The sequence below is a fragment of the Orcinus orca genome, chromosome 2 (assembly GCF_937001465.1).
Source record: "Orcinus orca chromosome 2, mOrcOrc1.1, whole genome shotgun sequence".
Taxonomy (NCBI): Eukaryota; Metazoa; Chordata; class Mammalia; order Artiodactyla; family Delphinidae; genus Orcinus; species Orcinus orca.
The window spans coordinates 163224876-163250532 of NC_064560.1; the positions used below are offsets into that span (position 1 = coordinate 163224876).

The window sequence follows — 25657 nt, forward strand, 5'->3', positions numbered from 1 at the left end:
TGTAAGCAACAAAATCAAATAAAGGAATCCTATTGCTATTCTGATTGTTTGCAACTTCCTATCCTCCCAAAGCTAATTCCCTCAGGCAGACTGCTTTGTCTCTGTAGAAAATTAATGCAAAGAATATATCCTGGAGCATCACCAAATTTTTCAAATATAAAAAAGATATCAATCTTTAAATCTGTTTATTACCATTCTGTACCACCAATATCCACTTGGAATAGAATTTAAAAGTTCAGCCTACTGCCACTATCCTCCAATTTGGAACCTGTGGCTGACTCTTAACCATTCTCCAAATCCTTACCTCATCTCCTCCTTCACACTACTCCTCCTTTATTCACACTCTTGAATAATTTTTGAGAAAGTTTTTCTCTCAAGCTAGAAGGTAGGTACATTTGAGTTCAGTGACTTTGCCTTGTACATCTTTGTATTCATTAGTCTACAATGTTTTGCACTCCTAGTGGGAGATCCCAGCTTAGGAACCTAAACCCTAAGGTAACCTCTAAACATGTATGGAAAGCTAGCAGTGTAGGTCATATGACTGGAAGATTATTTAAATGAGAATATTCATGGAAAGGAACTTATGAACAGAGAGGTGAGCATAGCGGCCAAAGGATAACGCCCTACTGTCTGAATGAAGAAGTTTGGGGCACAGATAAGGTTATGCCACAAAGACTGCCCTTTGGCCCTAACTTTTCCATTACTAACAAGAAACAGGTATATTTAGGAAACATTGTAAGCTTCAATCCCTCATTCACTTTAATAGAAATATATATAGTATGGCAATTATGTGTCAGGCACTGCAAATCCAGGCTATTAGAAAGACAGAGTCTTTGCATTAAGGAAGCATAAGGTCTAATTTTGATTCCTCCAGAAATGAGCACAGGGTCTAACCCTTAGTTTTCTAAAGATCTTTGTTGGATTTGACTTCTTAACTTGAAGTAGAATTGAAGGTTGCAAAATAGGGTCACTCATAAACCTTCCCCTGAGCACACAGATGAAAGACAAGTGTTGATAAACCACTAATCCAATCATCGATAAAAATATAAATGGTTTTTTATTAGAAGCACTAGTGTTATTAATGTGCTTTCTTAAGCAGAGAAGAACTGGGAGGTATATAGGACTTAAAATTGCAGCAAAAGTTTTTAAAGCAGGCTAATAAGAAACTAAGAAAGTCCCATATAGAAGGTAAAATCATCCCAGAGATAATACATTTCATTGCATTAAAAGTCTCATACTCTTCAGACTAACTAAGTTTATCAGGGATAAACAGGAGCATTACATAATGATAAAGGGGTAAATTCTCCAAGAAGACATAACAATCCTTATATTGTATGCACCTAACAAGACCATCAAAATATGTGTAGCAAAAACTAATAGAAATGCAAGGAGAAATAAAATGAATCCACTATCATATACTTCAATATCCCTCTGTCAGAGATGGTCAGGTGTAGCAGGCAGAAATCAGTAAGGACAGAGCAGAACTCAACAGCACCATCAATTAGCTGGCTATTACTGACATCTTTGACTACTTTATACAACAACAGCAAAACAACAACAACAAAAACCCACATTCTTCTCAAGGTCATGTAAAATATTCACCAAGACAGACCACATCCTGTGCTATAAAACACACCTTAACAAATATAAAACAATAGAAATCATACAATACCTGATTTTGGACCACAATGAAATTAAACTAGAAATCAATAACTGATATATACCTGGAAAATCCAAAAATATGTGGAAATTAAACAACACACTTATAAGTAAGACATGGATTAAAGAGAAAATTTCAAGTAAAATTTAATGCTGTTTTAATTAACTGAAAGTGAAAATACAACTTAACAAAGTTCATGGGATGCAGCAAAGCAGTACTTAGAGGAAAATATATAACTTAGAATGCATACATTAGAAAGCAATAAAAACTATAATCAATAACCTAAATTTCCACTTTAGCAAACTAGAAAAAGAAAAGCAAATTAAATCCAAAGTAACAAGAAGAAAAGACATTAAAAATATAGCAAAAATCAATGAAATTGAAAACAGGAAATTGGTAGAGAAAATCAACAAAAATCTTAAGTTTTTTCTTTGATAATATCAATAAAATTGATACGCCTCTAGCCACACTAACTAAGAAAAATAAAAAAGAGAGGACACAATTACTAACATGGCAAATGAAAGAGAGGATGTCACTACAGATGCCATAGACATTAAAAAGATAATAATAATAACAACAACAAAGTGGAATAATATGAACAACTCTATGCCCGTAAATTTGAGAACCTAGATGATATGGACTAACTCCATGAAAGACACAATCTGCCAAAACTCACACACATACAAAAATAGGTTATTTGAAGAGAACTACATCTATTAAACAAATTGATTCAATAAATTAATAACCTTCCAAAACAGCACCAGGCCCAGATGGGCTCATGAGTGAATTCTACCAGATATTTAAGGAAGAAATTATACCAATTGCCTACAATCTCTTCCAAAAGGTAGAAGCAGAAACAATACTTCCTAACCCAGATTTATGAGGCTAGCATTACCCTAATACCAAAAGCAAAGACAATATGAGAAAAGAAAACTACAAAAGAATATCTCTCATGTACATAGATGCAAAAATCCTCAACAAGATATTAGCAAATCAAATCCAACAATATACAAAAATAATTATATAGTATGGCCAAGTAAGATTTATCCTAGGTATGCATGGCTGGTTCGACACTCAAAAATCAATTAATAGAATCCATAACATCACAGACTAAAGAAGAAAAATCATATATTCATATCAATAGATGCAAAAAAGGCATTTGACAAAATGCAAAATCTATTCATGATAAAAACTCTCAGAAAACTAGGAACAGAGAGGAACTTCCTCATCTTGAAAAAGAACATCTACAAAATCCCTACAGCTTATGTCATATTACATCATATTTAATGGTGAGAAATTAGAAGCTTTCCCACTAAGATCAGGAACAAGGAAAGAATGTCTATTCTTACCACTCCTATTCAACTTCATATTGGAAGTCCTAGCAAATGCAATAAGAAAAGAAAAGGAAATAAAAGGTATACAGACTGGGAAGGGGAAATAGAAAACTGTCTTTGTTTGCAGATGACATAATTGTCTATGCAGAAAATCCAAACAACTTGACCCAGAAAAAAAAAAAAAATCCTGCAACTAATTAGCAATTAAAGCAGGTTTGCAGGATATATGATCAACATACAAAAGCCAATCACTTTCCTATATACCAACAATGAACAAGTGGAATTGAAAAACACAATACCATTTACATTAGCACAACAAAAATGAAAAACTTAAATATAAATCTAACAAAAAAATGTACAAGATGTACATGAGGAAAACTATGAAACTGATGAAAGAAATCAAAAAAGAACTAAATAAATGGAGCAATAGTCCATGTTTATGGACAGAAATACTCAATATTGTCAAGATGTCAATTTTTCTCTACTTGATCTAAAGCTACCAATGTAATCTCAGTCAAAATCCCATTAAGTTATTTTGTGTATATCAATAAACTGACTGTAAAGATTATGTGGAGGGATAAAAACTGTGCAAAATAGCCAACACAATATTGAAGGAGAAGAACAAAATCAGAGGACAGACACTCAACTACAGTAAGGCTATAGTAATCAAGACAGTGTGGTATTGGTGGAAAAAAGTAAACAAACAGATCAATGGAACAGAATAGAGAGCCCAGATAGACCCCCATATATATAGTCAACTTATCTTTGACAAAGGAGCAAGGGCAATACAATAAAGATAGTTTTTTTCAACAAATGGTTATAGAACACATGGACATCCAATGCAAAAAAATATGAATCTAGTCACAGACCTTATACCCTTCACAAAAATTGACTCAAAATGGATCATAGACCTAAACGTAACACATAAACTATAAAATTTTGAGAAGATTATGTGGGAGAAAATCTAGGTACTTTGGGCATGGTGATAATTTTTCAGACATAACACCAAAGGCATAATTCATGAAACAAATAATTAATAAACTGGAATTCATTAAAATTAAAAACTGCTCTGTGAAAGATACTGTCGAAAGAATGAGAAGACAATCTACACACTGGGAGAAAATATTTGCAAAAGACATTTGCAAATAATAAAGGACTATTATCTAAAATATATTTTAAAACTCTTAAAACTCAACAATAAGAAAATTAAGAACCCCATTAAAAATGAGCAAAAGATCTGAACAGCCACCTGACAATAGTAGATATTCAGATGGCAAATAAGCATATGAAAAGATGTTCATATATCATTAGAAAATTGCATATTAAAACAACAAGATACCGCTACACATCTACTATAATGGCTAAAATCCAAAACACTGATGATACCAAATGCTAGTGAGAACGTGTGCCAACCAGAACTCTCATTCATTGCTGGTGGAAACATAAAATGGTAAAACCACTTTGAAAGAGAGTTTGGTAGTTTCTTACAAAACTGACATATTCTTACCATATGATCCAGCAACCATGCTTCTTAATATTTACTCAAATGAGCTGATAACTTATGCCTACACAAAAACCTGCAAACAAAAGTTTATAACAGCTTTATTCATAACTGCCAAAACTTAGGAGCAATCAAGATAGCCTTCAGTAGGTGAATGGATAAACAAACTGTGGTACATCCAGACAGTGGAATATTATTCAGTACTAAAAAGAAATGAGCTATCAGCCATGGAAAGACATGGAAGAACCTTAAATGCATATTACTAAGTGAAAGAAGTCAATCTGAAAAAGCTACCTGCTGTATGATTCCGACTATATGACTTTCTGGAAAAGGCAAAACTGTGGAGATAATAAAAGGATTAGTGGTTGCTAGGGGTTAGGAGGGAAGAAAGGATGAATAGGCAGGGCACAGAGTTTCAGGACAGTGAACTACTCTGTATGATACTACAATATGCCATTATGCATTTGTCAAAACCCATAAAATGTACAATACCAAGAGTGAGCCTACTGTAAACTATGGACTTTTAGCAATATGATATGTCAATATAGTTTCACTCTGGTGGGGGTGTCGATAATGGGGGAGGTTATGCATGTGTGGGGGCAATCTCTGTATGGGGAGTCTCTATACCTTCCTCTCAATTTTGCTGTGAACCTAAAACGGCTCTTTAAAAAAAGTCTATTATCAACTGAGCAAACACATTGATAAGAAAAATCAATCAGTTCTAAGGTAGGCTTGGCAATGTTTCTATGGGTTTAATAATATTAAAACTAGTAAAACTAAAAAAAAAAAAATACTATGTAATCCTTACCTATACCACTCAAACATTATTTCAATTACCTACAGGCTTTAATAAAAAAAGTAATGGTGATCAAATTGTATTAAATAGCAACTTCTAAAATTTTATTCTTGGTGGAGCGCCTGAAATTCCACAAAAGGGGACAAAAAGCGTCTAAAATCTTTGAGTATAATTAGCTTCTTTGATTTCCAATTCTTGTTTTGATGACTAGGCAAGAGATAAAAATTTGCTATGTAAACAGATATGCTAAAATGAAACAACGCATGTGGCCACTTGACAAGCATAATTCAAGAAAGTAATAATTTAGAAAATTATTTTCCATAAACTTCCCTGGAAATTAAAAATATTTACAATACTTCCACTTAGCAGTCACTGGCCCAATCATTTTGTCTCCTGAAACAATACATAAGTGATCATTTTTCCAATTTCAATTTGTTCTAACCTAGTTTATCATGTTTACCACTTACTAATACCACTCATTGTCCCCTGAATTCCCCATGTATCACGTTTCCTAAGTCCACTCAGGCTACCAAACTGTGTGTTACCTGCAGCTGCCCCATTTTTCTCTGATGTCTCATAATTCAGTTCCCCCTAACCTCCCAGAGCTGTATTCAAATGTGTGCTACAAAACAGCTTATTTCTATTCCTTGGATTCCTGGTGATAACACCTTTTACCCCCTGTTATGGTTTCTAGGAAATTTACATTATGTACTTCTTTGCAAACAGAATTATTTCCTTTAATGGATTCTGTCTTCCCATCCTCACAGTTCTCTTAAAGAATGTCATACCCAGTTCGTGAATTCCTAGTAAATCAAGTTGCCTTAAGAGAGCATGTTGACTGAGACCATCTTGAATACAAAAAGTGTTATTAAGTCCTCTAAGTCATTCTGCACTCATAGCATGTCAAAGGATTAAATTGTGATCTTCAGACTCATACTCTCCTATTCCCAAGCCACTACTAGCTCAATTTCTCATTTTTAAGTTCTATTTTGTTTTATGTCATTGTACAGTCTACTAAAACCTTGCTAACACTTTATTGCTTCAGGTCAGTGAGTCACCAATATGTACTAAGAGCAACGAAGGACTACCAAGGAGATGGAACACATCCCTCAATATCACAGGGCTTATCACCAAGCTGAGGAAACAGACACACACAAATGAAATAATAATATCCCCTCAGACATGCACAATTCTACAAACAAAAATCATTCATATCTGTTTTCCCATCTATTCCTTAAAACCGTTGTGTGAAGTAAAAAAGTCAAGCATTCCTTCCCTTTTTTTACAAATATGGAAACTGAGACCCAGAATCACCATCTCAAAGACTCACAACAAACATGCCCTAAAGAAGGCCTCCAATAATTGAAAGAGAAAGTTAAAAATAATGTGGAGCCAAAATATAAGACAATATTAGTTTGAAAGAGGAGAAGGTAAACAGAAGCCCTTGATTTATTTAGAAGGGCAAAGATACTCATAAGTCAAATACTGATGCTAAAAATATTAAGAGTAATCAATTAACAGAAAAACTTCTAATCCTGTAGAGGAAATCCAGGAGATTTAAAAAATTCAATCAATCCAAAAGACAGCAGAGAAGAAGCAAAAATAAAAACAGAGAAAAGTGAAGAAAAAGCATTTTACAATGGAAAATAAGATGCTCTAAGAAAATCAAAAGGTAATTAATCACAATAAGTGTAAATAGACTAAACTTCCCAGTTAGAAAGACTCTTAGAATGCATAGACTATTTATAAAAGACACAACTAGAGTATAATAATCTAGAATGATAAAAAGTTAAATAATAGAAATACATATATCAAATAGTATACAAATGCTAGTTTAGCTCTATTAGTATTAAGCCAAAAAGACTTTAAGCAAAAAAAAAAGCATTATTAGTTACAAGAAAAGGTGGAAAATAATGTTGAGAAAATCTTCCAGAAAGTACAGCAAAAATATAAAGGACTGGAAAATAGGGAAGAAAAAAAAAGGAATCAGAGGAGAAGTCTAGTAGGTATAAGAACAAAAGGAATTCCAGCAAGAGAGAGAATGGAAAAGAGGGGGGAAGGGGATGGAGAAAATCATCATAAGAAAAAAATCAAAACAGAAGACGTGCTTTTCTAGATTGAAAAAGGCTACCCAGTCAGTACCCAGCAAAACTGATGAAAATGGGACTTACACTAAAGCATATTACTGGAAAGATTCAGAACCCTGGACAGAGAAGATACATCAAATTTCCAGAAAGAGAAAACAGGTCACAATGGTTTAAAGTTTCTTAAGAGAATTATTAGAAGGTAGACTGTAATGGCACTGTGTCTTTCAAAATCTGAGGAGAAATTATCTCTGGCCTAGGATATTACAGCTAGCCAAACTGTCCATCAGGTGGGAGGGTAGAGTGTAGAGAGATCTGTTTAAGAAAATGATGTTGATAGACTATTACTTGTATCAATGTACTGGAGGGAGATTTAGACAACTGGCATAGAGCTTAGCGATTGAGTTAGTGATTAGTACATAAAACTAAGCAAATGATAAAACCAACTCTCAGGAAAATGGAAAGTGCAGAAAAGGAAAAGTAATCACAGCATGTTGAAGGTTCAGCTATAAATAGCATATTTGTAGTAGTAATGATATAAATACCTACTATTTATGGAACCAAGAGGATGGTATACCTATATTGCGAGAATGAGGTGAGGGAAATAGTGCATATATACAGTTAGGGCAGGGAGAAAGAGGCTAAAACTTCAAATTGCATAGTGAGAAGTCAAAGACAAGTCCTAAAACTGAAAAACCAAGAAGTAGGTACATAATCTTGCTGTTTGGTGATGGAAGCAAATAACAAAGAATCCCTTAAACAAGGGGATTGCCCCTAGTGGTTGCCCCTAGTGTCTTTTCTTTTTTAAAATGAGATATTGCCAATTATTCTTCATGGAAGTTTTACCAACATTCCCTTGAGCAATGTATGAGAGGCCTCACCCCATCGCTTCATCAGTTCAGGTCCCCGACAGAGTAATGCCAAGTCAGGGTTAGATATGCAAGACCTTTACTGAGATAAATGCCTGTGAAGGAGAAACAGAGGAGGGAGGAGCCTTCAGACCACAATGCCATTTGAAACCTGTGAAGAGGGGAGGAAGAATTGTGTAGAAAGAGCCTCAACCACAGCACAGGTAAATGGGGAGTCCCAGAGCAAGAGTTGCTCAATAGAGGAGCTCTTTATTGAGCAGGAGTAAACTAATCATAATGTTACCACCATTCTTAGTCACTGGCTGGGCACAATGTTGGGGAAATATGGCTTCGATGTGTGACCTGCAGCAGATCAGAAAACCATAGCAGGTGTCAGTCAACTGTGTTCAGTGGTGTGTTGGTAAATGACTAACAACTAATTGCACAGAAAGTTAAAGAAAAGTTTTTATTCATAGCATTTGTGACTTTCTGGGTGTAAATACTCCCATTGTGGCCAGTTTCAAGCTACCAGTGTGATAGTGTGATATCACTGAATGCCAATGAATGATTGGCTTTCCCAAACCAGGAGCCACTTCCAGGAATCCCCTAACTGTGCTCCATGCAGCAGGTTTTCATGAAAGGAGATCTGAGCAGTGCACATCCTTAGCCACCTTCTCACCAATCTAGTGTGTGTGGTAATTGATGGTATGTCAGTGTAGTTTGTAGGTTTACTTTGCATTTTCCTTAATATTAGTAAGTCTGAGGATTTCTTCATGTATTTGTATGGTATATTAAATGCATTTATTATTATGTAATGTTTAATGTATTCACTTTTCTATGAATTAAACCAATCTTTTAATTATTTTTATTAAAATCTTTATGCCTATGTTCTAAATAATGGAAATCTTAATGCATTGATCTTAATATATTAATCCATTTAGTAAGTGAACATATAAATACTACTTATTATCTTCTTATCATATGATTAGCATTTTCAAAATTAACCCCTCTCAACCCTTCCAGAAGGTAAATAGGGAAGAAATAAATATACCTTAAAAAGCTTGATGTAGGTAAAATCTAAAATTAGAAAACAAATTACTACGATTCCTTTTTTTCCCCCAATTTTTAAAGTAACAATTACGTGTACAGCATCAAAATACAATGTCTATACTTAACTTTCAGGGAAATATTTTTAATATCATTAAAGTGGATTGAATGCAGAAATTTTATGGAAAAAGTTACTGAAGAAAAGTTGCAAACTACCTCCCAAATACACACACAATGACAACAATGTAGTGCAGAATTTTCCATCTGAACAGTCTATGAGGACAGAGTAAAATCTTCAGGGAAATTAAGTTTGTAATTATTATTATGAACATATTTTAATAATAGATACATTCTATATTGACTCATTTATATACATCCTTCGTGCAGCAAGTTGAAAATCATCCACTACTAGGTTAGAAGCTAAGAAGCTCTGAATAAAATGGTCTTCCAAGATATTACACGTTTTAAGTGTTTCTCATTGTGCAGATAACATTGAATAAGCAGAATCTTGAATGTGACCAGACATCAGAAGTCATCCAATATAGTCTCTAATCACAAATGTACTTAGACAAAATTTAAAGCAAAAACTATAAAAAAGAAACCAAAAACGCAAAAATTCAAGAATTTTTCTTCCATAAAATTTTCTGTATCTTTTTGTTAACTCAAGCACTGCTATCTGGAGGAGGAGGAGTCAAAAGACCTATGGGTGCACAGAGTTTTAAAATGCCACAGTTTTCAAAAAAAAAACCAAAACACACATCAAAACACATCACCTGTCAATTATCTAGTTCATAAACCATATTTGACTCCAAATGCTGTGGCTTTTCTTCTCCTCCACCTCTTTCAACCACAACCTCCAACCATAGCCATTTTTCTAGTAATCAGTATTTTCAACCAGAAATCAAGAAAAAAAAGCAGATGAAAATTATAAGGTAATCAAATATGACAATTTACGGCAAGTGTTTAGTAGGATGAAGATTGAAAGTGGTGGCTCAAAAGAAGTTTGTATTATCTGTAAACTCCTTTTATCCTAATTTTCTCGAAACATGTGATTCAAGTACTAAAAAGAAAAAGAAACTTACCTCATCAACATTTTCAAAGGCATTGATGATGTCATAAGGTAAACAAGACAACAGATCAATCACAAACCAAGTTTTCAGATAGTTCATCCTGATCAACTTGGGGTCAGAAATGACCTCTCCACCAGGTCCCACAAAGGTCGTGTGAAAATTTAAAACAATGTCAACCAGAAAAATAACATCCACCACACTGTCCAGCACCAGCCAGGCTATGTTGTTCTGCTTCGTTTTGAAGGAAACGTTATAAGGAACCATAATGGCGGTGTAGAAGGTAAGAATTAAAATCACCCAATCCCACGTTGTTTTAAAAGCACAATAGTGTAAAATAATGTGTGGTGGCGTCTTTGGCGCTTCTTGCTTGTACTGAGGAAGGATATCTGATCCCAGCTGAAGAACCTAAAAGAGAGAAAATGTATATATAATGACCCGGACATCTCTGCACAGTTAGTAATGAATTCAAATTTACTGGCAGCCAAACCACAGCCTGTTAATCATGACTCCTGGTTTCAAGGCCAGTCAGGCTCTGTAGTTTCATCTCCCTCTTCTCCTAAGTTGTATCAAGGTTTGTTCAAAGTCACTCCATGTCCAATCTCTCTACCAAAGTTGATCTGTCTGCTATTCCCTCTGGCTTTCTCTCCAGTGGCCAACTGTTGTTTCATAAACTGGTCCCCATACATGGAGGGCAGGGAGAGACCAAAGAAAGAGGCAGACCACTCCAGATTGGTAGGTGGCAGTTTTAATATACAAGGGAACTTACTTACAAGGCTTTTTTTTTTTTTTTTTTTTTTGCGGTACGCAGGTCTCTCACTGTTGTGGCCTCTCCCATTGCAGAGCACAGGCTCCGGACATGCAGGCTCAGCGGCCATGGCTCACGGGCCCAGCCACTCCGCGGCATGTGGGATCTTCCCAGACCGGAGCACGAACCCGTGTCCCCTGCATCGGCAGGTGAACTCTCAACCACTGTGCCACCAGGGAAGCCCCTTACAAGGCTTTTATTGGGCAGCCACAAGACCAGTAGATCTCTGAACCCACCCACCAAATATTAAAAGTTTATACAGAAGCCTTAACTGGGTTCAGTCACATATAGAGGTGTGACTGAAGGTCACCACAACACCTGAAGGTCTCAACAACACCTTACTCTCTCCAGCCTGCATCCTTGAAAATGGCCCCCATTGTGGGAATGGTAAGCAGAGTATACATTCCAAGGACAAGGGTAGGGGTAAGGAGCCTCCAACTGCCTGGGTCCAGCTGAAGGGTCAACCCGCAGTCCCATGCTCTCGATGACCTCCCCCAGCACCAACACTGATCCACAGCACTGCTGGACACCAACTTCTGCAAGTTCTGCACACTCACTTGGCAGGCTTGCCTAGAATCACACATCTCTCACTGACTGCCCAACTGTTATTTGCATGACTCACCGTTATCCATTCTTCACATATTTGGCACCTCAAGGAGCATAACTTTGATTCTGACGGCCTTGCTGAACCCCAGGGCCCCACTGATGGTGATCTTGCTGTTGTGTGGGACTCAGCCAGGGCCCTAATGACTGGCACAGCAATATCAGGGGTGTAAATGTTATAACCTGCTTTTCCCTTTTTTCCTTTCAATCAGGACTTAAAGAATATTGCATTTCCTGCCCAGAGGCAAATTCCCTTTAGGGAAAAAAAAAAAACAAACCTAAATATTCAGGTTTGCTTCTCCGTACCTTTTCGACAAATGGAAAAATTTCAATGTAATGTTATATGAACCTTGACTTACTCTGATTAGGTCTCATTAAAGAGACAATGAGAAAAAGCAGATGACAGAGCAAAAGCAGAGGTCTGGGCAAAGGTAACAAACACAGGACCTAGCACTTCCTTCCAGAACCTAGAACCTGGAAATTGTGAAAAGGAGCTGAAGCAGCAGGTCAGAGACCTCTGCTCCATGCCATCAATGAAGCTAAAGCTGAGTAAACCTATGTATTAAGGAGTCTGTTGTAAGTGGGACTTTGATAAACAATGTTTTCAGCAGCTCTACCATCTTATGCATCCAAGTATTTAGTGTCCCTAGGACTAATGGGACCCAGAAAGTAGGAGTCAACAAGTTCAAATTATAAAATCATAAATGCACTAAATTTGTGAATGTGCAAATAGATGTAAACAAAAACACCTGTTAGCATGTAATTCTTACGCTACAAAGCAAAATAGGTATACTAGCATGTTTTGAAACTTGAGATTTATCCTGAAAAGTCTCTCATAAATAGAACTTACATAACTGAAAACTAAGCATATAATATAATCATTGCCATTTTAAAATGTGAAAAACATCACTGATATTCTCTTTAGGTGTATATTATAATTATTGCTTTAAGTTTGGGAGTTATAAGAACTATTTATAAAGATTTTTACATATTTATCCTCATTATCAGTGCCCCAGTCATACTTTTCCCATAAGGTCTTAAATTACTTAGCAACAAATTATCCTACAGGCAGGTAAGCTTCATGTTGAGACAAAGCATTACATACACAGAATCATACAGAACCATGGCCTCTCTTTCACTTTTCAACCACTGATCTATTCATTCTTATTTCACTGTGTTAAACATGAAAATTTCCTTCATATTCAATGTTAATATTTTACCACAGTCTACAGTCTGAGCACAAAGAAATCGTACTTAGAAAATAAACTCAGTGCCAGGGTACATTAGGACCTTCATGGGTCCTGGGTATTTTTGCCTTCTTAGACCCCTTCCTCCTTAAAAATAATAAAAATTATATTTTACAACTGTCTTTTTACAAAGATGAATAAATTAATATTATATATTCAAGATTCTTTTACCTAAAAGTTCATTTTTTCCTTCTACTATTAGTAGAAATCCAAACATCATGTGGGCCCTACACACTGTGTTAATAGACAAGTCGGCCCCGCTCAACACCCTGGACAAATGTAAGATGTCTCCTCTAGAGATGGAATGAAATCACTCTTGAGTTCAGTATTTCTTAAATCTGGCCACAAACTAGAATCTTCTGGAGAAGTTTTAAAAAATAAAGTATACTCATACTCAGACCCCATGCCAGAAAATAATTAAATTCATCTTGTGTGGGTTCCCAGAGAATCTATATTTTCAAAATCTTTCCAGGTGATTATAATGTACAGTTCAAAATAAAAACCCTTGTCTTATATTTCTTTAGACATTCATAACCCAGTTCTTCGGAAGGTGACTTGCATTCGTAAAGCAATCCAAAACTGCTACAAGAGAAGGAGGAGAATGAGCAGGGAGGCGAGGAGAAGAATGGCAACAACAACAAAGAAAGGGACTCACTATGTGCTGCAGCTTTGAGCTTTCTCATATGCAGAGCACGACTTTAATCTCAGCCCCATCACTAGGACTCCTTTATAAGGCAGTGAGTAACAACTCTTCGCTTTGTTATTTCATTTGTACTTTCAGGAGCAATAAGCCTTAGGTAAAGGGGGGATGAAATCACATTTACTGATGTATTTTTGTACTGAAACAGATATATGCTTTCTGAATATCTGAGCTCACTGATTCTAAAGGACTCAGTACCACGGATACAAGTGAGAAGCTGAAGCCAATCAGCACGATGTCAGGACCTGTGGAAAACAGATGAACTGCCTACATGGAGACCAGGATCTTTGAAAGTGGGGATCAGCTCCAAATTTAGGGGGCCTGGTGGAATTAAGATAAAATTTATATGTGTTGGAAAAAGTGAAAGAGCCTGAAATTTAACAGCAAATCCAAATACTCAAGCTGAGCAAATTATATGACTCTGAGTACAACTGGCAAAACTATATCTTTCTGCTAACTTGGTGCTTCTTTTAGGTCAGTCTTTGAAGATCTAAGAGCACAAACAGACTAAATCTCTGTTGAAAACCTTCTTATTTCCACATGTTCTCTGAAATCAAGCCTAAGACCTGACAGAAGGCAGTTTGGTATTTGAATCAGGCTTGTGAATTAGGGATGACTGATAAAGAAACTAACAATAATCAAAAGGCAAAGCAAAAAAAAAGAAAAAAATCAGATGGGAAGAAACAGGAATGAAAGTTCCTCAAAAGTAAAAGTAAAAATGATAAGCTGTCAAGAGGAAAGGAACTTTCCATTTGATATAGAAAAAAAAACTATCCTAAGTGATTCAGGGTGCTAAGGTAGAAAAATTTCCTCTCTATGGTCTCTTTCCTCTTGTTCTTGCCCAACTGTGTTAACAAAGAAAGAAAAACTGAATGAGTTAAGACCCAGTAAGAATCATAACTGCAAAAGTCAGCAGTCACAGAAACAGGCTCCTACACTTTAGCTTGATTTGTAGAAAGAAACGGACAACCGAAGGCAGAAAAGAAAGTAGCTTCAAAATCAAGTAGTACAGGGCTTCCCTGGTGGCGCAGTGGTTAAGAATCCGCCTGCCAATGCAGGGGACACGGGTTCAAGCCCTGATCCAGGAAGATGTCACATGCCTGCAGAGCAACTAAGCCCCTGAGCCACAACTACTGAAGCCTGCGCACCTGGAGTCCGTGCTCTGCAACAAGAGAAGCCACCGCAATGAGAAGCCCACACACCACAACGAAGAGAAGCCGCAGCTCGCCGCAACTAAAGAAAGCCCATGTGCAGCAATGAAGACCCAATGCAGCCAAAAATAAATAAATAAAATAAATTTATTAAAAAATGAAGATACATGCACCCCAATGTTCATAACAGCACTATTTACAACAGCCAAGACATGGAAACAACCTAAATGTCCATTGACAAATGAATAGATAAAGAAGATGTGGTATATATATACAATGGAATATTAGCCATAAAAAAGAATGAAATAATGTCATTTGCAGCGACATGGATGGACCTAGAGATTGTCATATTAAGCGAAGCAAGTCAGACACAGACAAATATCATATGATATCACTTATATGTAAAATCTAAAATATGATACAAATGAACTTATTTACAAAACAGAAACAGACTCACATATAGAAAACAAACTTATGGTTACCAAAAGGGAAAGGTGGGGAAGTGATAAATTAGGAATTTGGGATTAGCAGACACCACTATATATGAAATAGATAAACAACAGGTCCTACTGAATATTCAATATCTTATAATAAACTATAATTGAAAGAATATGAAAAAGAGTACATATAATATATATATATATATATAACTAAATCACTTCACTGTACACTGGAAACTAACACAACATTGTAAATCAACTATACTTCAATTAAAAAAAAAAAGATTCACTCAGCCCAGGTATCATCTCATTCAGGTAACCCCTCCCTCCTCTGCTGGATCTTTAACCCCTTGATGATAGGGCCAATGGCCTATTCATCTTTACATCCTTTGCAGAGTACCAAGCATGGAGCAAACCCTCAATAAGTGTGTGCTGCACACATAAATTAACGAATGAGTGAACTCCCTATCTCATTTGCTCAAAGAAAACCTCATTCTGTACAGACATCACCTGGGATGTCATAAATTACCTTCCCATTTCCAAAGTAGGAGGGCATAAAAGGAAATATAGAAAATTTCTATAATTCTACAAGGAAAAATCAATTAGCATATAAGTGTTTGTAAAATAATAGCCATTTATGATAATAAATGTTTCAAATAACTGAAACACTTGTGGGGGGAAAGATGTATGACCACCACCATGTTGGGAAGTAAAGTTAATCTCGCACTTACTTCAGCTAGTCTTGAATGTTTGTGGACCACCTCTGTTTTATTCATTGGCGTGAGCTGTTGCAAAACACTTCGGCTATTTGTCAAAGCCCGTGTCAATCGGGCAAATTTTGTCCAACCTTAAAAATAAGGAAAGAAAGTCTCAGTTTTTCACACGTCATGAATATGGAAGCCTACATTCTTGCTAATATTCAAGGGATCTCAGAAATAGCATAACATGCGGAACTAATGAAAAGTATCAATCTAAAGCACTTAATTTCTACACAGACATCATCATATATTTCAAGTGCAGTTATAAAATAGTAAGTAATTTTCATGTGTGATCTTTGTGCTTTGCTCATATCTATCATATAGTCCCTATAGCCAGGTAGCTAGCTGTCCACAAGATTCTGTCCTCCCCCTTGTATTGTATAGGTTTGTTACTGGGAAACAGCTGCCCAGCCAGGAATACATTTCCCAGCATTTGTTGCATCTAGGTGTGGGCCTGTCCCTAGTCCTCACCAATGGATTGAGACAGAACTGATGTGTGTCACTTCCATGCATGCAATAACTTAAGAAGCAAGTGAAACTTCTCCATACTTTCTCCATCCTTCTACCAGTTGGATGCAAGTGACAAAATCCCAGGGGACGGCAAAGCCACTGAATCAGTGCATAGAAGAACGCCATATGTCAAAGATCAACTTCCTTGGATTGTCATATGAGTAAGAAATATGCTTCTATTGTGTTAAACCACTTAAAGTTGGGGGGTTATTTACTATAGCAGGTAGTATTACCCTAATAAAAACAGTCCTATCGTATACTTATGTGAAGATATATACACATAAGAGAATAAAGCCCAATTTCAACAAACCTCACATACTATGGTTCTTATCACACACCTCCACCTTCTTTGTAACGTAGCAAAGGTTCTCTCTTATTAACAATTTCATTGATATTTAAAGACTATTTTTGGAATATCTAGAATCCTTAATAATGTTTTCCAAAAGAGTAGTAACCTTAACTTCTGAGGGGAAGGAATGTGAATTTAATAGGAAAGAAATTTCTTCCATTATTTCCAATATTAAAATCATTAATTTTTCATTATTAAGCTAATTAACTTCAAGGAAATGTCAATGAGACATGAACAAGTAGAACAAAACAAGCCATACTCTGCTCGTATCTCAATTATCCTTTCTCTAGGTATCCCAAAAAGCTCTAATCTATTATGGACTCCATTAAGACCATTTGATAGTTTCCATGGTATTACCTTTAACTAGGGTATTTACCAAACAGCTCCTTAAAAATGAAAACCCCTGATGGTCCAAAGCAATGACTCTAATGGTAATGATGAACTTTCAAGACAATGTGACAGAAAATGAAAGAAGAAATCCTGGGCAGGCACCAACCAAATGTCTTTCAAACCATACCAGGTAGGTGACATCATACTTTACTGCTATTCTTCAATCTAACTTTGACTTCAATTAGGCTTTGTACTGCCCCACCAATTTAGCTCTTTCTATGGTATCAACAATTGGATTGGGGAAAAAAGTAAACTGGCATTGGTTAATAGAAGATCTTTTATTCTTTTTCATTAATGGGCCTCATCCTAGTGACTAGAACAGAAAATGTTAGGCTTTGGGAATTGTATGCAACCATAAGGCTTGCCCTGTGCAATGTGCTGGAGAAACAAAGAAGCACCAGATATGCCACCAACTCTCTAAGAATTCAACATCAATGCAAAAGACCATCATGCAATCTATACTACCAACTTAGATTTTTCTTCTAAGCACTAGACCTATGTATCTAATTGGCCATTGGCCACCTCTTACTCAGATGTTCTACTCTTAACATGTTCAAAATCAATCTTATCATCACCTTCTCCCCCCATCTCCAACTCTGCATATTTAATGTATTCTTGGTCTTAGTGAATGGCCCCATGATATTTCCAGCTGTCCGAATCAGAAACTTGAGATTCACCATCCTCCTTCACTATTACCTCCACCCCCAACACACATATCCAATCCCTTCCAGGACTTACAGACTATAACTGATCAATAAATACCCTCAAATTTAATCTCCCCTCTCCATCCCTAATATGTTAGACAATATATCATCTTTCACCTGAGTTAGACACTAGCTCCTAAAAACCATTGCCTCTGCTCTCTGACCACATAAACTCCAAACAACTCTGCACATTGCTGCCAGAGTCCTTTCTACAGCACAAATCTTACCATGCATTTCTCCCATTTTAAGTTCTTTAAGAGATCCCTGGAAGCCTTCAGGATAACACTGAATATCCTTGGTATACATGTCATTTAGTTTCTGACCCTAAAGATTTGCTCTGCTTCCATCTCCTTCCACTTCTTCATACACGCTCTGTATTCTGGCCTCACTAAAATCAATAACAAATTAAAAGAACAAATGCAAAAGTAAAATTAAATCCACCAGGAATTCTTTGTACACCCTATGACATTCAATGCTTTCATGCTTTCACATGTTATAACCACTCTGTCTACCTGAAATGCTTTTTCCCTCTCCATCTGTCTGGCTAATGCTTACTGGTACCCCCAAACTCAGTTAAAGCATTCTGAGATCCACTGGTAGCTTCTTGGATCCACTCATGAGAGAGGTGCACTCTCCTCTGTGTATTCACACCACAGAATACATACCTCACATGGCACTAACAATACTAATGCAGTTGTTGATAAGCATGTCAGTCACTCCCACTAAACTACCATCACCTCTCCATTCTCAGCACTTGGTAGAGGCCTGCCATAAAATAGGCCTTTAATTGATTGACTAATTAATTAAAAGTTATTTGTAACTTTAAAAATAAGATTTAAAAATAAGCTCCATTTGTATTATCATGAACATAAACATGAAATGTTTTATTATCATTGGGTTTTGGTTTGGTTTTTGCTTTATTGGGTTAAAATGGTGAGGATGTCTTCAGATGACAGTAACTATGTTGGCAACAGTTATATTAAAATATTTCCTGTTGATCATTTCTCTTCTGCATCAAATGAATATTAAAATTGCATTGAATATTTCTAGAAACTTCCAAGTCAATCTTGATTTCAGTTTCTTTTTTTTTTTGGCTGTGCTGCAAGGCTTGCAAGATCTTAGTTCCCTGACCAGTGATCAAACCCAGGCCCTCAGCAGTGAAAGGGCAGAGTCCTAACCACTGGGCCACCAGGGAATTCCCACAAGTCAATCTTATACTTACTGAAGATTCATATTTCTAAGATAGATAATGTTGCACCTCTTAGTACATCTGATTATTGGATTAAAAGAGAAGCCCAGTTTCATTCCCTGTGTGTGATAAAGTTTATTCAGAAAATATTTTCAAAAAATAAAAGGAGATATTGAAGGAATGAATTCAATAACACATGGAAGAACACAAATCATCAAACGCTATGTGTTCTCTCCTTCTCTAGGATCATAAAAAGAAGTAAACTTGTGAGGAAGAAGAAACATGATGATGAAAGCTTATTGTCATCCTCTGGTTTTCTATTTCAAGCATCATGAGCACACACTACTGTTTCTTAATGAGGAAGCAGCAGTTCCTCATTTAAATATGAAACAAATGTGCCTGTGTAGGTGTATCTCATTTTACACATGAAGTCAATAAAATCAAGAAATATTTCATCCCTTTACCTTATTTCAATTTCCTAAAGGAAGAAAAAGTTTTAAAACTGTGAAAATAAAACACCAACATTTTTCTCCATGGTAAAAATAGGACTATCATTGATTAAACAGCAGAATGAAACTGAAAGAAAAATGTTAATTCTTCATTCTAAAAATGTTCACACAGTGTATTCTGAGTGAGACCACCCTTAAATATAGATGAAAAGGGAATTTGCAGCATGGTATGACTTTCAGGTGTCAGATCTTATTCTTTCTATCCCTGGTTGTCTAGTTCCATGACTGGCACATACTGGGCACTAGAAAAATTTTTGAATGAATGAATGAGAACATCAGTAGAAAAGTTAAATAGAAATTAACACAGCATCCCACATTATATGTAGTTAAAATTAGAATATAAAGAAGGAAATATGTTCAGCTCTTAGCAGATACTAATATAACTCATTGGTATTGTGAAAGAAGGGCTTTGGGTTGGAGAAGGTAGAAACAGTGTGGTAGAGGGTTGAGGAGGAAGTGTGTGGAGGATTATAATTTTTCCCTCAAAAAGAGGAGTTGGGAGCTGCTAACAGAAAAAAAAAAGGTGGTGACAGTTGTCAAACTGACTCAGACTTACTCAAAGAGAGAAGTTTAGGAGGAAATACTTGGGAAGGATTCTTGCTAGAGAAAGCAAAGGCAGTGGTCTAATCAAGTAACCATTTACGAGCTTTGATATCAAAATGCCCTTGGGGCTGGAAAACAAATGCAAAGCTGAGGAATGTTTTGTTTCACGTTTAAATCAAAGGGAGCACAAAAAGATGCACTCCCTGAACTGCTCAGAGATCTTTTTGTCTCTGGTTAGGGCTTTCTTGCAGTCCTCAGTTCTAAACAGTTAGCATTTTTCTCAAGACCCCTATGCCACCCCTCTGTCCTCACTCTCAGCAGATTAGTTTATCAAATATATTACTGAAAAACCATAAGATGGGGCAGAGTCAAGATGGCGGAGTAGGAGGATGTGGAGTTAGCATCTCCTCATAACTAGGGCACCTACTAGGCGCTGGTGGGAGACCTCGGACACCTAAGGGGATGCGAGGAATCCCCACGTGATGAGGTAAGACGTGGGAAGGAGCGGGGGGAGGAAAAGTGGAGGCAGGATGGGATCAGCACACCTAAGAGGGGGCTGGGGGAGGGGAGAGGTTCCCACACTTGGAGGGGCCCACTAACAGCAAGGGGATCAGCAGGGAAGAAGAGGGACCTTCGGGGGATCGGGGAATCAGAAGGGAACGCAGCCGACGTCTCCTCCACCTGCTTGGGCACTGGCAAGCCTGCTGGGGTCCCGGGCCTGAGCTGCCCACCCCCCTCTGCCCCGCCAAGGCCTCTTCCAGCTGCGTGGGTCCCAGGCCTGAGTCCTGTCTCCCCCAGGGCTCCCTCTGCCCACGTGGGTCCTGGACCTGAGCCCTGCCTCAGCTGAGGCCTCCGCCGGACGCATGGGTCCCAGCAGACCTCAGTACTGCCCCCCAACAAAGCCTCCATGGGCAGCGCAGTTCCCAGCAGGCCTGAGCACTGGCCTCCCCGAAAGCCACCATGGGCCACACAGGTCCCGACAGCCCATGCACTGCCCCAACAAAGCCTCTTCCGGCCGAGTGGGTCCTGGGCCTGAGCCCCACCCTCGCCAAAGCTTCCAAGGGCCACGCGGGTGCTGACAGCCCGAGTGCCGCCCCTGACAGGGCCTCCTCTGGCGACGTGGGTCAAGGTGGGCCAAATGCCACCCCTCTCCAAGCCTTCCTCTAGCTGCACTGGCCCCTGTGGGTGCGCCTGTGGAGGCCTGTGCCCCAGGTGGCCTGCATGGGCACATGTGCTCCAGGCCAGCTCCAGGAAGAAACACTGATGAGAACACATGCAGAGGTGGGGCTGAAAAAATGGGTCCAGAGACCTACAGGGGAGGCAAGGGGAGGCTGTAGCTCACGATGGGGGCAAGGACACTGATAAAGGAGGTACCAGGGAATTTTTTATTTTTATTAATTTTTTATTTTCTTGTTTATTTTATTTTTGCTGGTATGGTTCTGTTTTGTTTTCTTGTTGTCTCATTTTTATTGTTATTTTTTCTAATATATTTTTTATTTTTCTAATTTTATTTTATTTTTTACTCTTTGTTATTGTTCTGCTCTTTTCTGTTTGTTGCTTTTTTTTTTCCTGCCACACTGCATGGCTTGCAGAGTCTTGATTCCCAGGCCAGAGGTAGGACCTGAGCTCCTGTGGTGAGAGCACCAAGTCCAAGCTGCTGGACTAACAGAGAACTTCAGGTCCCAGGGAATATTAATCAGTGTGAGGTCTCCCGGAGGTCCTCATCTCAGGACGAAGACCCAGCTCCACCCAGCTGCCTGCAAACTCCAGTGCTGAATGCTTAGGGCCAAACAACCAGCAAGACAGGAACACAGCCCCACCCATCCAAAAAAATGAGACAGCAAAAAAATATGCTACAGATGAAGGAGCAAGGTAAAAACCTACAAGACCAAATAAATGAGGAGGAAATGCAGAACCTACCTGAAAAAGAATTCAGAGTAATGATAGTAAAGATGATCCAGAATCTCAGAAATAGAATGGAAGCATGGATTGAGAAAATACAAGAAATGTTTAACAAGGACCTATAAGAACTAAAGAGCAAACAAACAGTGATGAACAACACAATAAATGAAATGAAAAATACACCAGAAGGAATCAATAGTAGAATAACTGAGACAGAAGAATGAACGAGCTGAAAGATAGACTGGTGGAAATAGCCGCTGCAGAGCAGATTAAAGAAAAAAGAATTGAAAAGAAATGAGGACAGTCTCAGAGACCTCTGGGACAACACTAAGTGCACCAACATTCGAATTATAGGGGTCCCAGAAGAAGAAAAGAGAAAGGGTATCAGGAAATATTTGAAGAGATTATAGTCAAAAACTTCCCTAACACAGGAAGGAAAATAGCCACCCAAGTCCAGGAAGCACAGGGAGTCCCATACAGGAGAAGCACAGGGAGTCCCATACAGAAACACTGTATGTTAGTTTGAAACATCAAACTAAAAAAATTAAATTCAAAGAAAAAATATTAAAAGCAACAAGGGAAAAGCAATAAAATAACATACAAGGAATCTCCATAAGGTTATCAGCTGATTTTTCAGCAGAAACTCTGCAGGCCAGAAGGGAGTGGCAGGACATATTTAAAGTGATGAAAGGGAAAAACCTACACCCAAGATTACTCTACCCAGCAAGGATCTCATTCAGATTTGTTAGAGAAATCAAAGCTTTACTGACAAGCAAAAGCTAAGAGAATTCAGCACCACCAAACCAGCTTTACAACAAATGCCAAAGGAACTTCTCTAGGCGGGAAACACAAGAGGAGAAAAAAACCTACAAAAACAAACCCAAAACAATAAAGAAAATGGTAGTAGGAACATACATATTGATAATTACCTTAAATGTAAATGGATTAAATGCTTCAACCAAAAGACACAGACTGGCTGAATGGATACAAAAACAAGATATATATATATATATGCTATCTACAAGAGACCCACTTCAGACCTAGAGACACACACAGACTGAAAGTGAGGGGATGGAAAAAGATATTCCATAGCAAACATCATTCTCAAAGGTGAAAAACTGAAAGTATTTCCTCTAAGATCAGGAATAAGACAAGAATGTCCACTCTCACCACTATTATTCAACATAGTTTTGGAAGTCCTAGCTACAGCAATCAGAGAAGAAAAAGAAATAAAAGGAATCCAAATTGGAAAAGAAGTTAAATTGTCACTGTTTGCAGATGACGATACTATACATAGAAAATCCTAAAGATGCCACCAGAAAAATACTAGAGTTAATCAATGAATTTGGTAAAGTTGCAGGATACAAAATTAATGCACAGAAATCTCTTGCATTCCTATACACTAACAACAAAAGATCAAAAAGAGAAATTATGGAAACAATCCCATTTACCATTGCAACAAAAAGAATAAAATACCTAGGAATAAACCCACCTAAGGAGGTAAAGGACCTATACTCAGAAAACTATAAGACACTGATGAAAGAAATCAAAGACGACACAAACAGACGGAGAGATATACCATGTTCTTGAATTGGAAGAATCAATATTGTGAAAATGACTATACAACCCAAAGCAATCTACAGATTCAATGCAATCCCTACCAAATTACCAATGGAATTTTTCACAGAATTAGAACAAAAAACTTTACCATTTGTATGGACACACAAAAGACCCTGAATAGCCAAAACAATCTTGAGAAAGAAAAACGGAGCTGGAGGAATCAGGCTCCCTGACTTCAGACTATACTACAAAGCTACAGTAATCAAGACAGTATTGTCCTGGCACAAAAACAGAAATATAGATCAATGCAACAGGATAGAAAGCCCAGAGATAAACCCACACACCTATAGTCACCTAATATATAACAAAGGAGGCAAGGATATACAATATACAGGAGACTGGAGAAAAGACAGTCTCTTCAATAAGTGGTGCTGGGAAAACTGGACAGCTACATGTAAAAGAATGAAATTAGAACACTCCCTAACACCATACACAAAAATAAACTCAAAATGGATTAAAGACCTAAATGTAAGATAAGACACTATAAAATTCTTGGAGGAAAACATAGGAAGAAAACTCTTAGACATAAATCACAGCAAGATCTTTTTTGACCCACCTCCTAGAGTAATGAAAATAAAAGCAAAAATAAACAAATGGGACCTAATGAAACTTTAAAGCTTTTGCACAGCAGAGAAAACCAGAAACATGATGAAAAGACAACCCTCAGGGTGGGAGAAAATATTTGCAAATGAAGTAACTGACAAGGGATTAATCTCCAAAATATACAAACAGCTCATGCAACTCAATATCAAGAAAACAAACAACCCAATCAAAAAATGGGCAGAAGACCTAAATAGACATTTCTTGAAAGAAGACATACAGATGGTCAAGAGGCACATGAAAAGATGCACAACATCCCTAATTATTAGAGAAATGCAGATCAAAACTACAATGAGGTATCACCTCACACCAATCAGAATGGCCATCATCAAAAAGTCTATAAACAATAAATGCTGGAGAGGATGTGGAGAAAAGAGAACCCTCTTGCACTGTTGGTGGGAATGTAAATTGGTACAGTCACTATGGGGAGCAGTATGGAGGTTCCTTAAAAAACTAAAAGTAGAACTATCATACGACCCAGCAATCCCACTACTGGGCATATACTCAGAGAAAAACGTAATTCAAAAAGACACATGCACCCCAATGTTCATTGCAGCACCATTTATAATAACCAGGACATGGAAGCAATCTAAATGTCCATCGACAGATGAATGGATAAAGAAGATGTGGTACATGTACAGAATAAAATATTACTCAGCCATAAAAAAGAACAAAATTGGGTCATTTGTAGAGACATGGATGTACCTAGAGTCTGTCATACAGAGTTAAGTAAGTCAGAAAGAGAAAAACAAATATCGTATATTAATGCCTATATGTGGAATCTAGAAAAATGGTACAGATGAACCTATTTATAGGGCAGGAATAGAGACGCAGATGTAGAGATCAGATGTGTGAACACGGGGTGGGGGGGGATGAATTGGGAGACTGGGATTGACATATATACACTACCATGTGTAAAACAGATAGCCAGTTGGAACCTGCTGTATAGGGCAGGGAACGCAGCTCGGTGCTCTGTGGTGACCTAGATGGGTGGGATGGGAGGGAGGGGGGTGGAAGGGAGGCCCCAGACGGAGAGGACATATGTATACATATAGCTGATTCATTTTGTTCTACAGCAGAAACTAACACAACATTGTAAAGCAACTATATCCCAACTTTTAAAAAGTTAAGAAAAGAAAAATCAAAGAACTGAAGACACGAGAAACACAACAGCCTTCAACCTCCCTTCTGTCCCCTCCACCTCAAGACCCACCCACAATGGCACCTGATTCTTGCCTGTATCTTTATTATCTCAGAGAATTAGGCATTTGCTCTTTCCTGATCATGTATATATTCT

General features: G+C 37.4%; 1 protein-coding gene across 1 annotated transcript in view; it reads right to left on the reverse strand.

Annotated features, from left to right (window-relative positions):
* KCNH5 (potassium voltage-gated channel subfamily H member 5) overlaps positions 1–25657 on the reverse strand; it is a 331896-nt gene that overhangs the window by 254448 nt on the left and 51791 nt on the right. Inside the window, exons 5-6 of the mRNA XM_033417494.2 lie at positions 16018–16133; positions 10353–10745 (exon numbers count right to left, since the gene is read on the reverse strand). Coding sequence (XP_033273385.2) covers positions 10353–10745; positions 16018–16133 — 509 coding nt within the window. The remainder of the gene's footprint in view (positions 1–10352; positions 10746–16017; positions 16134–25657) is intronic.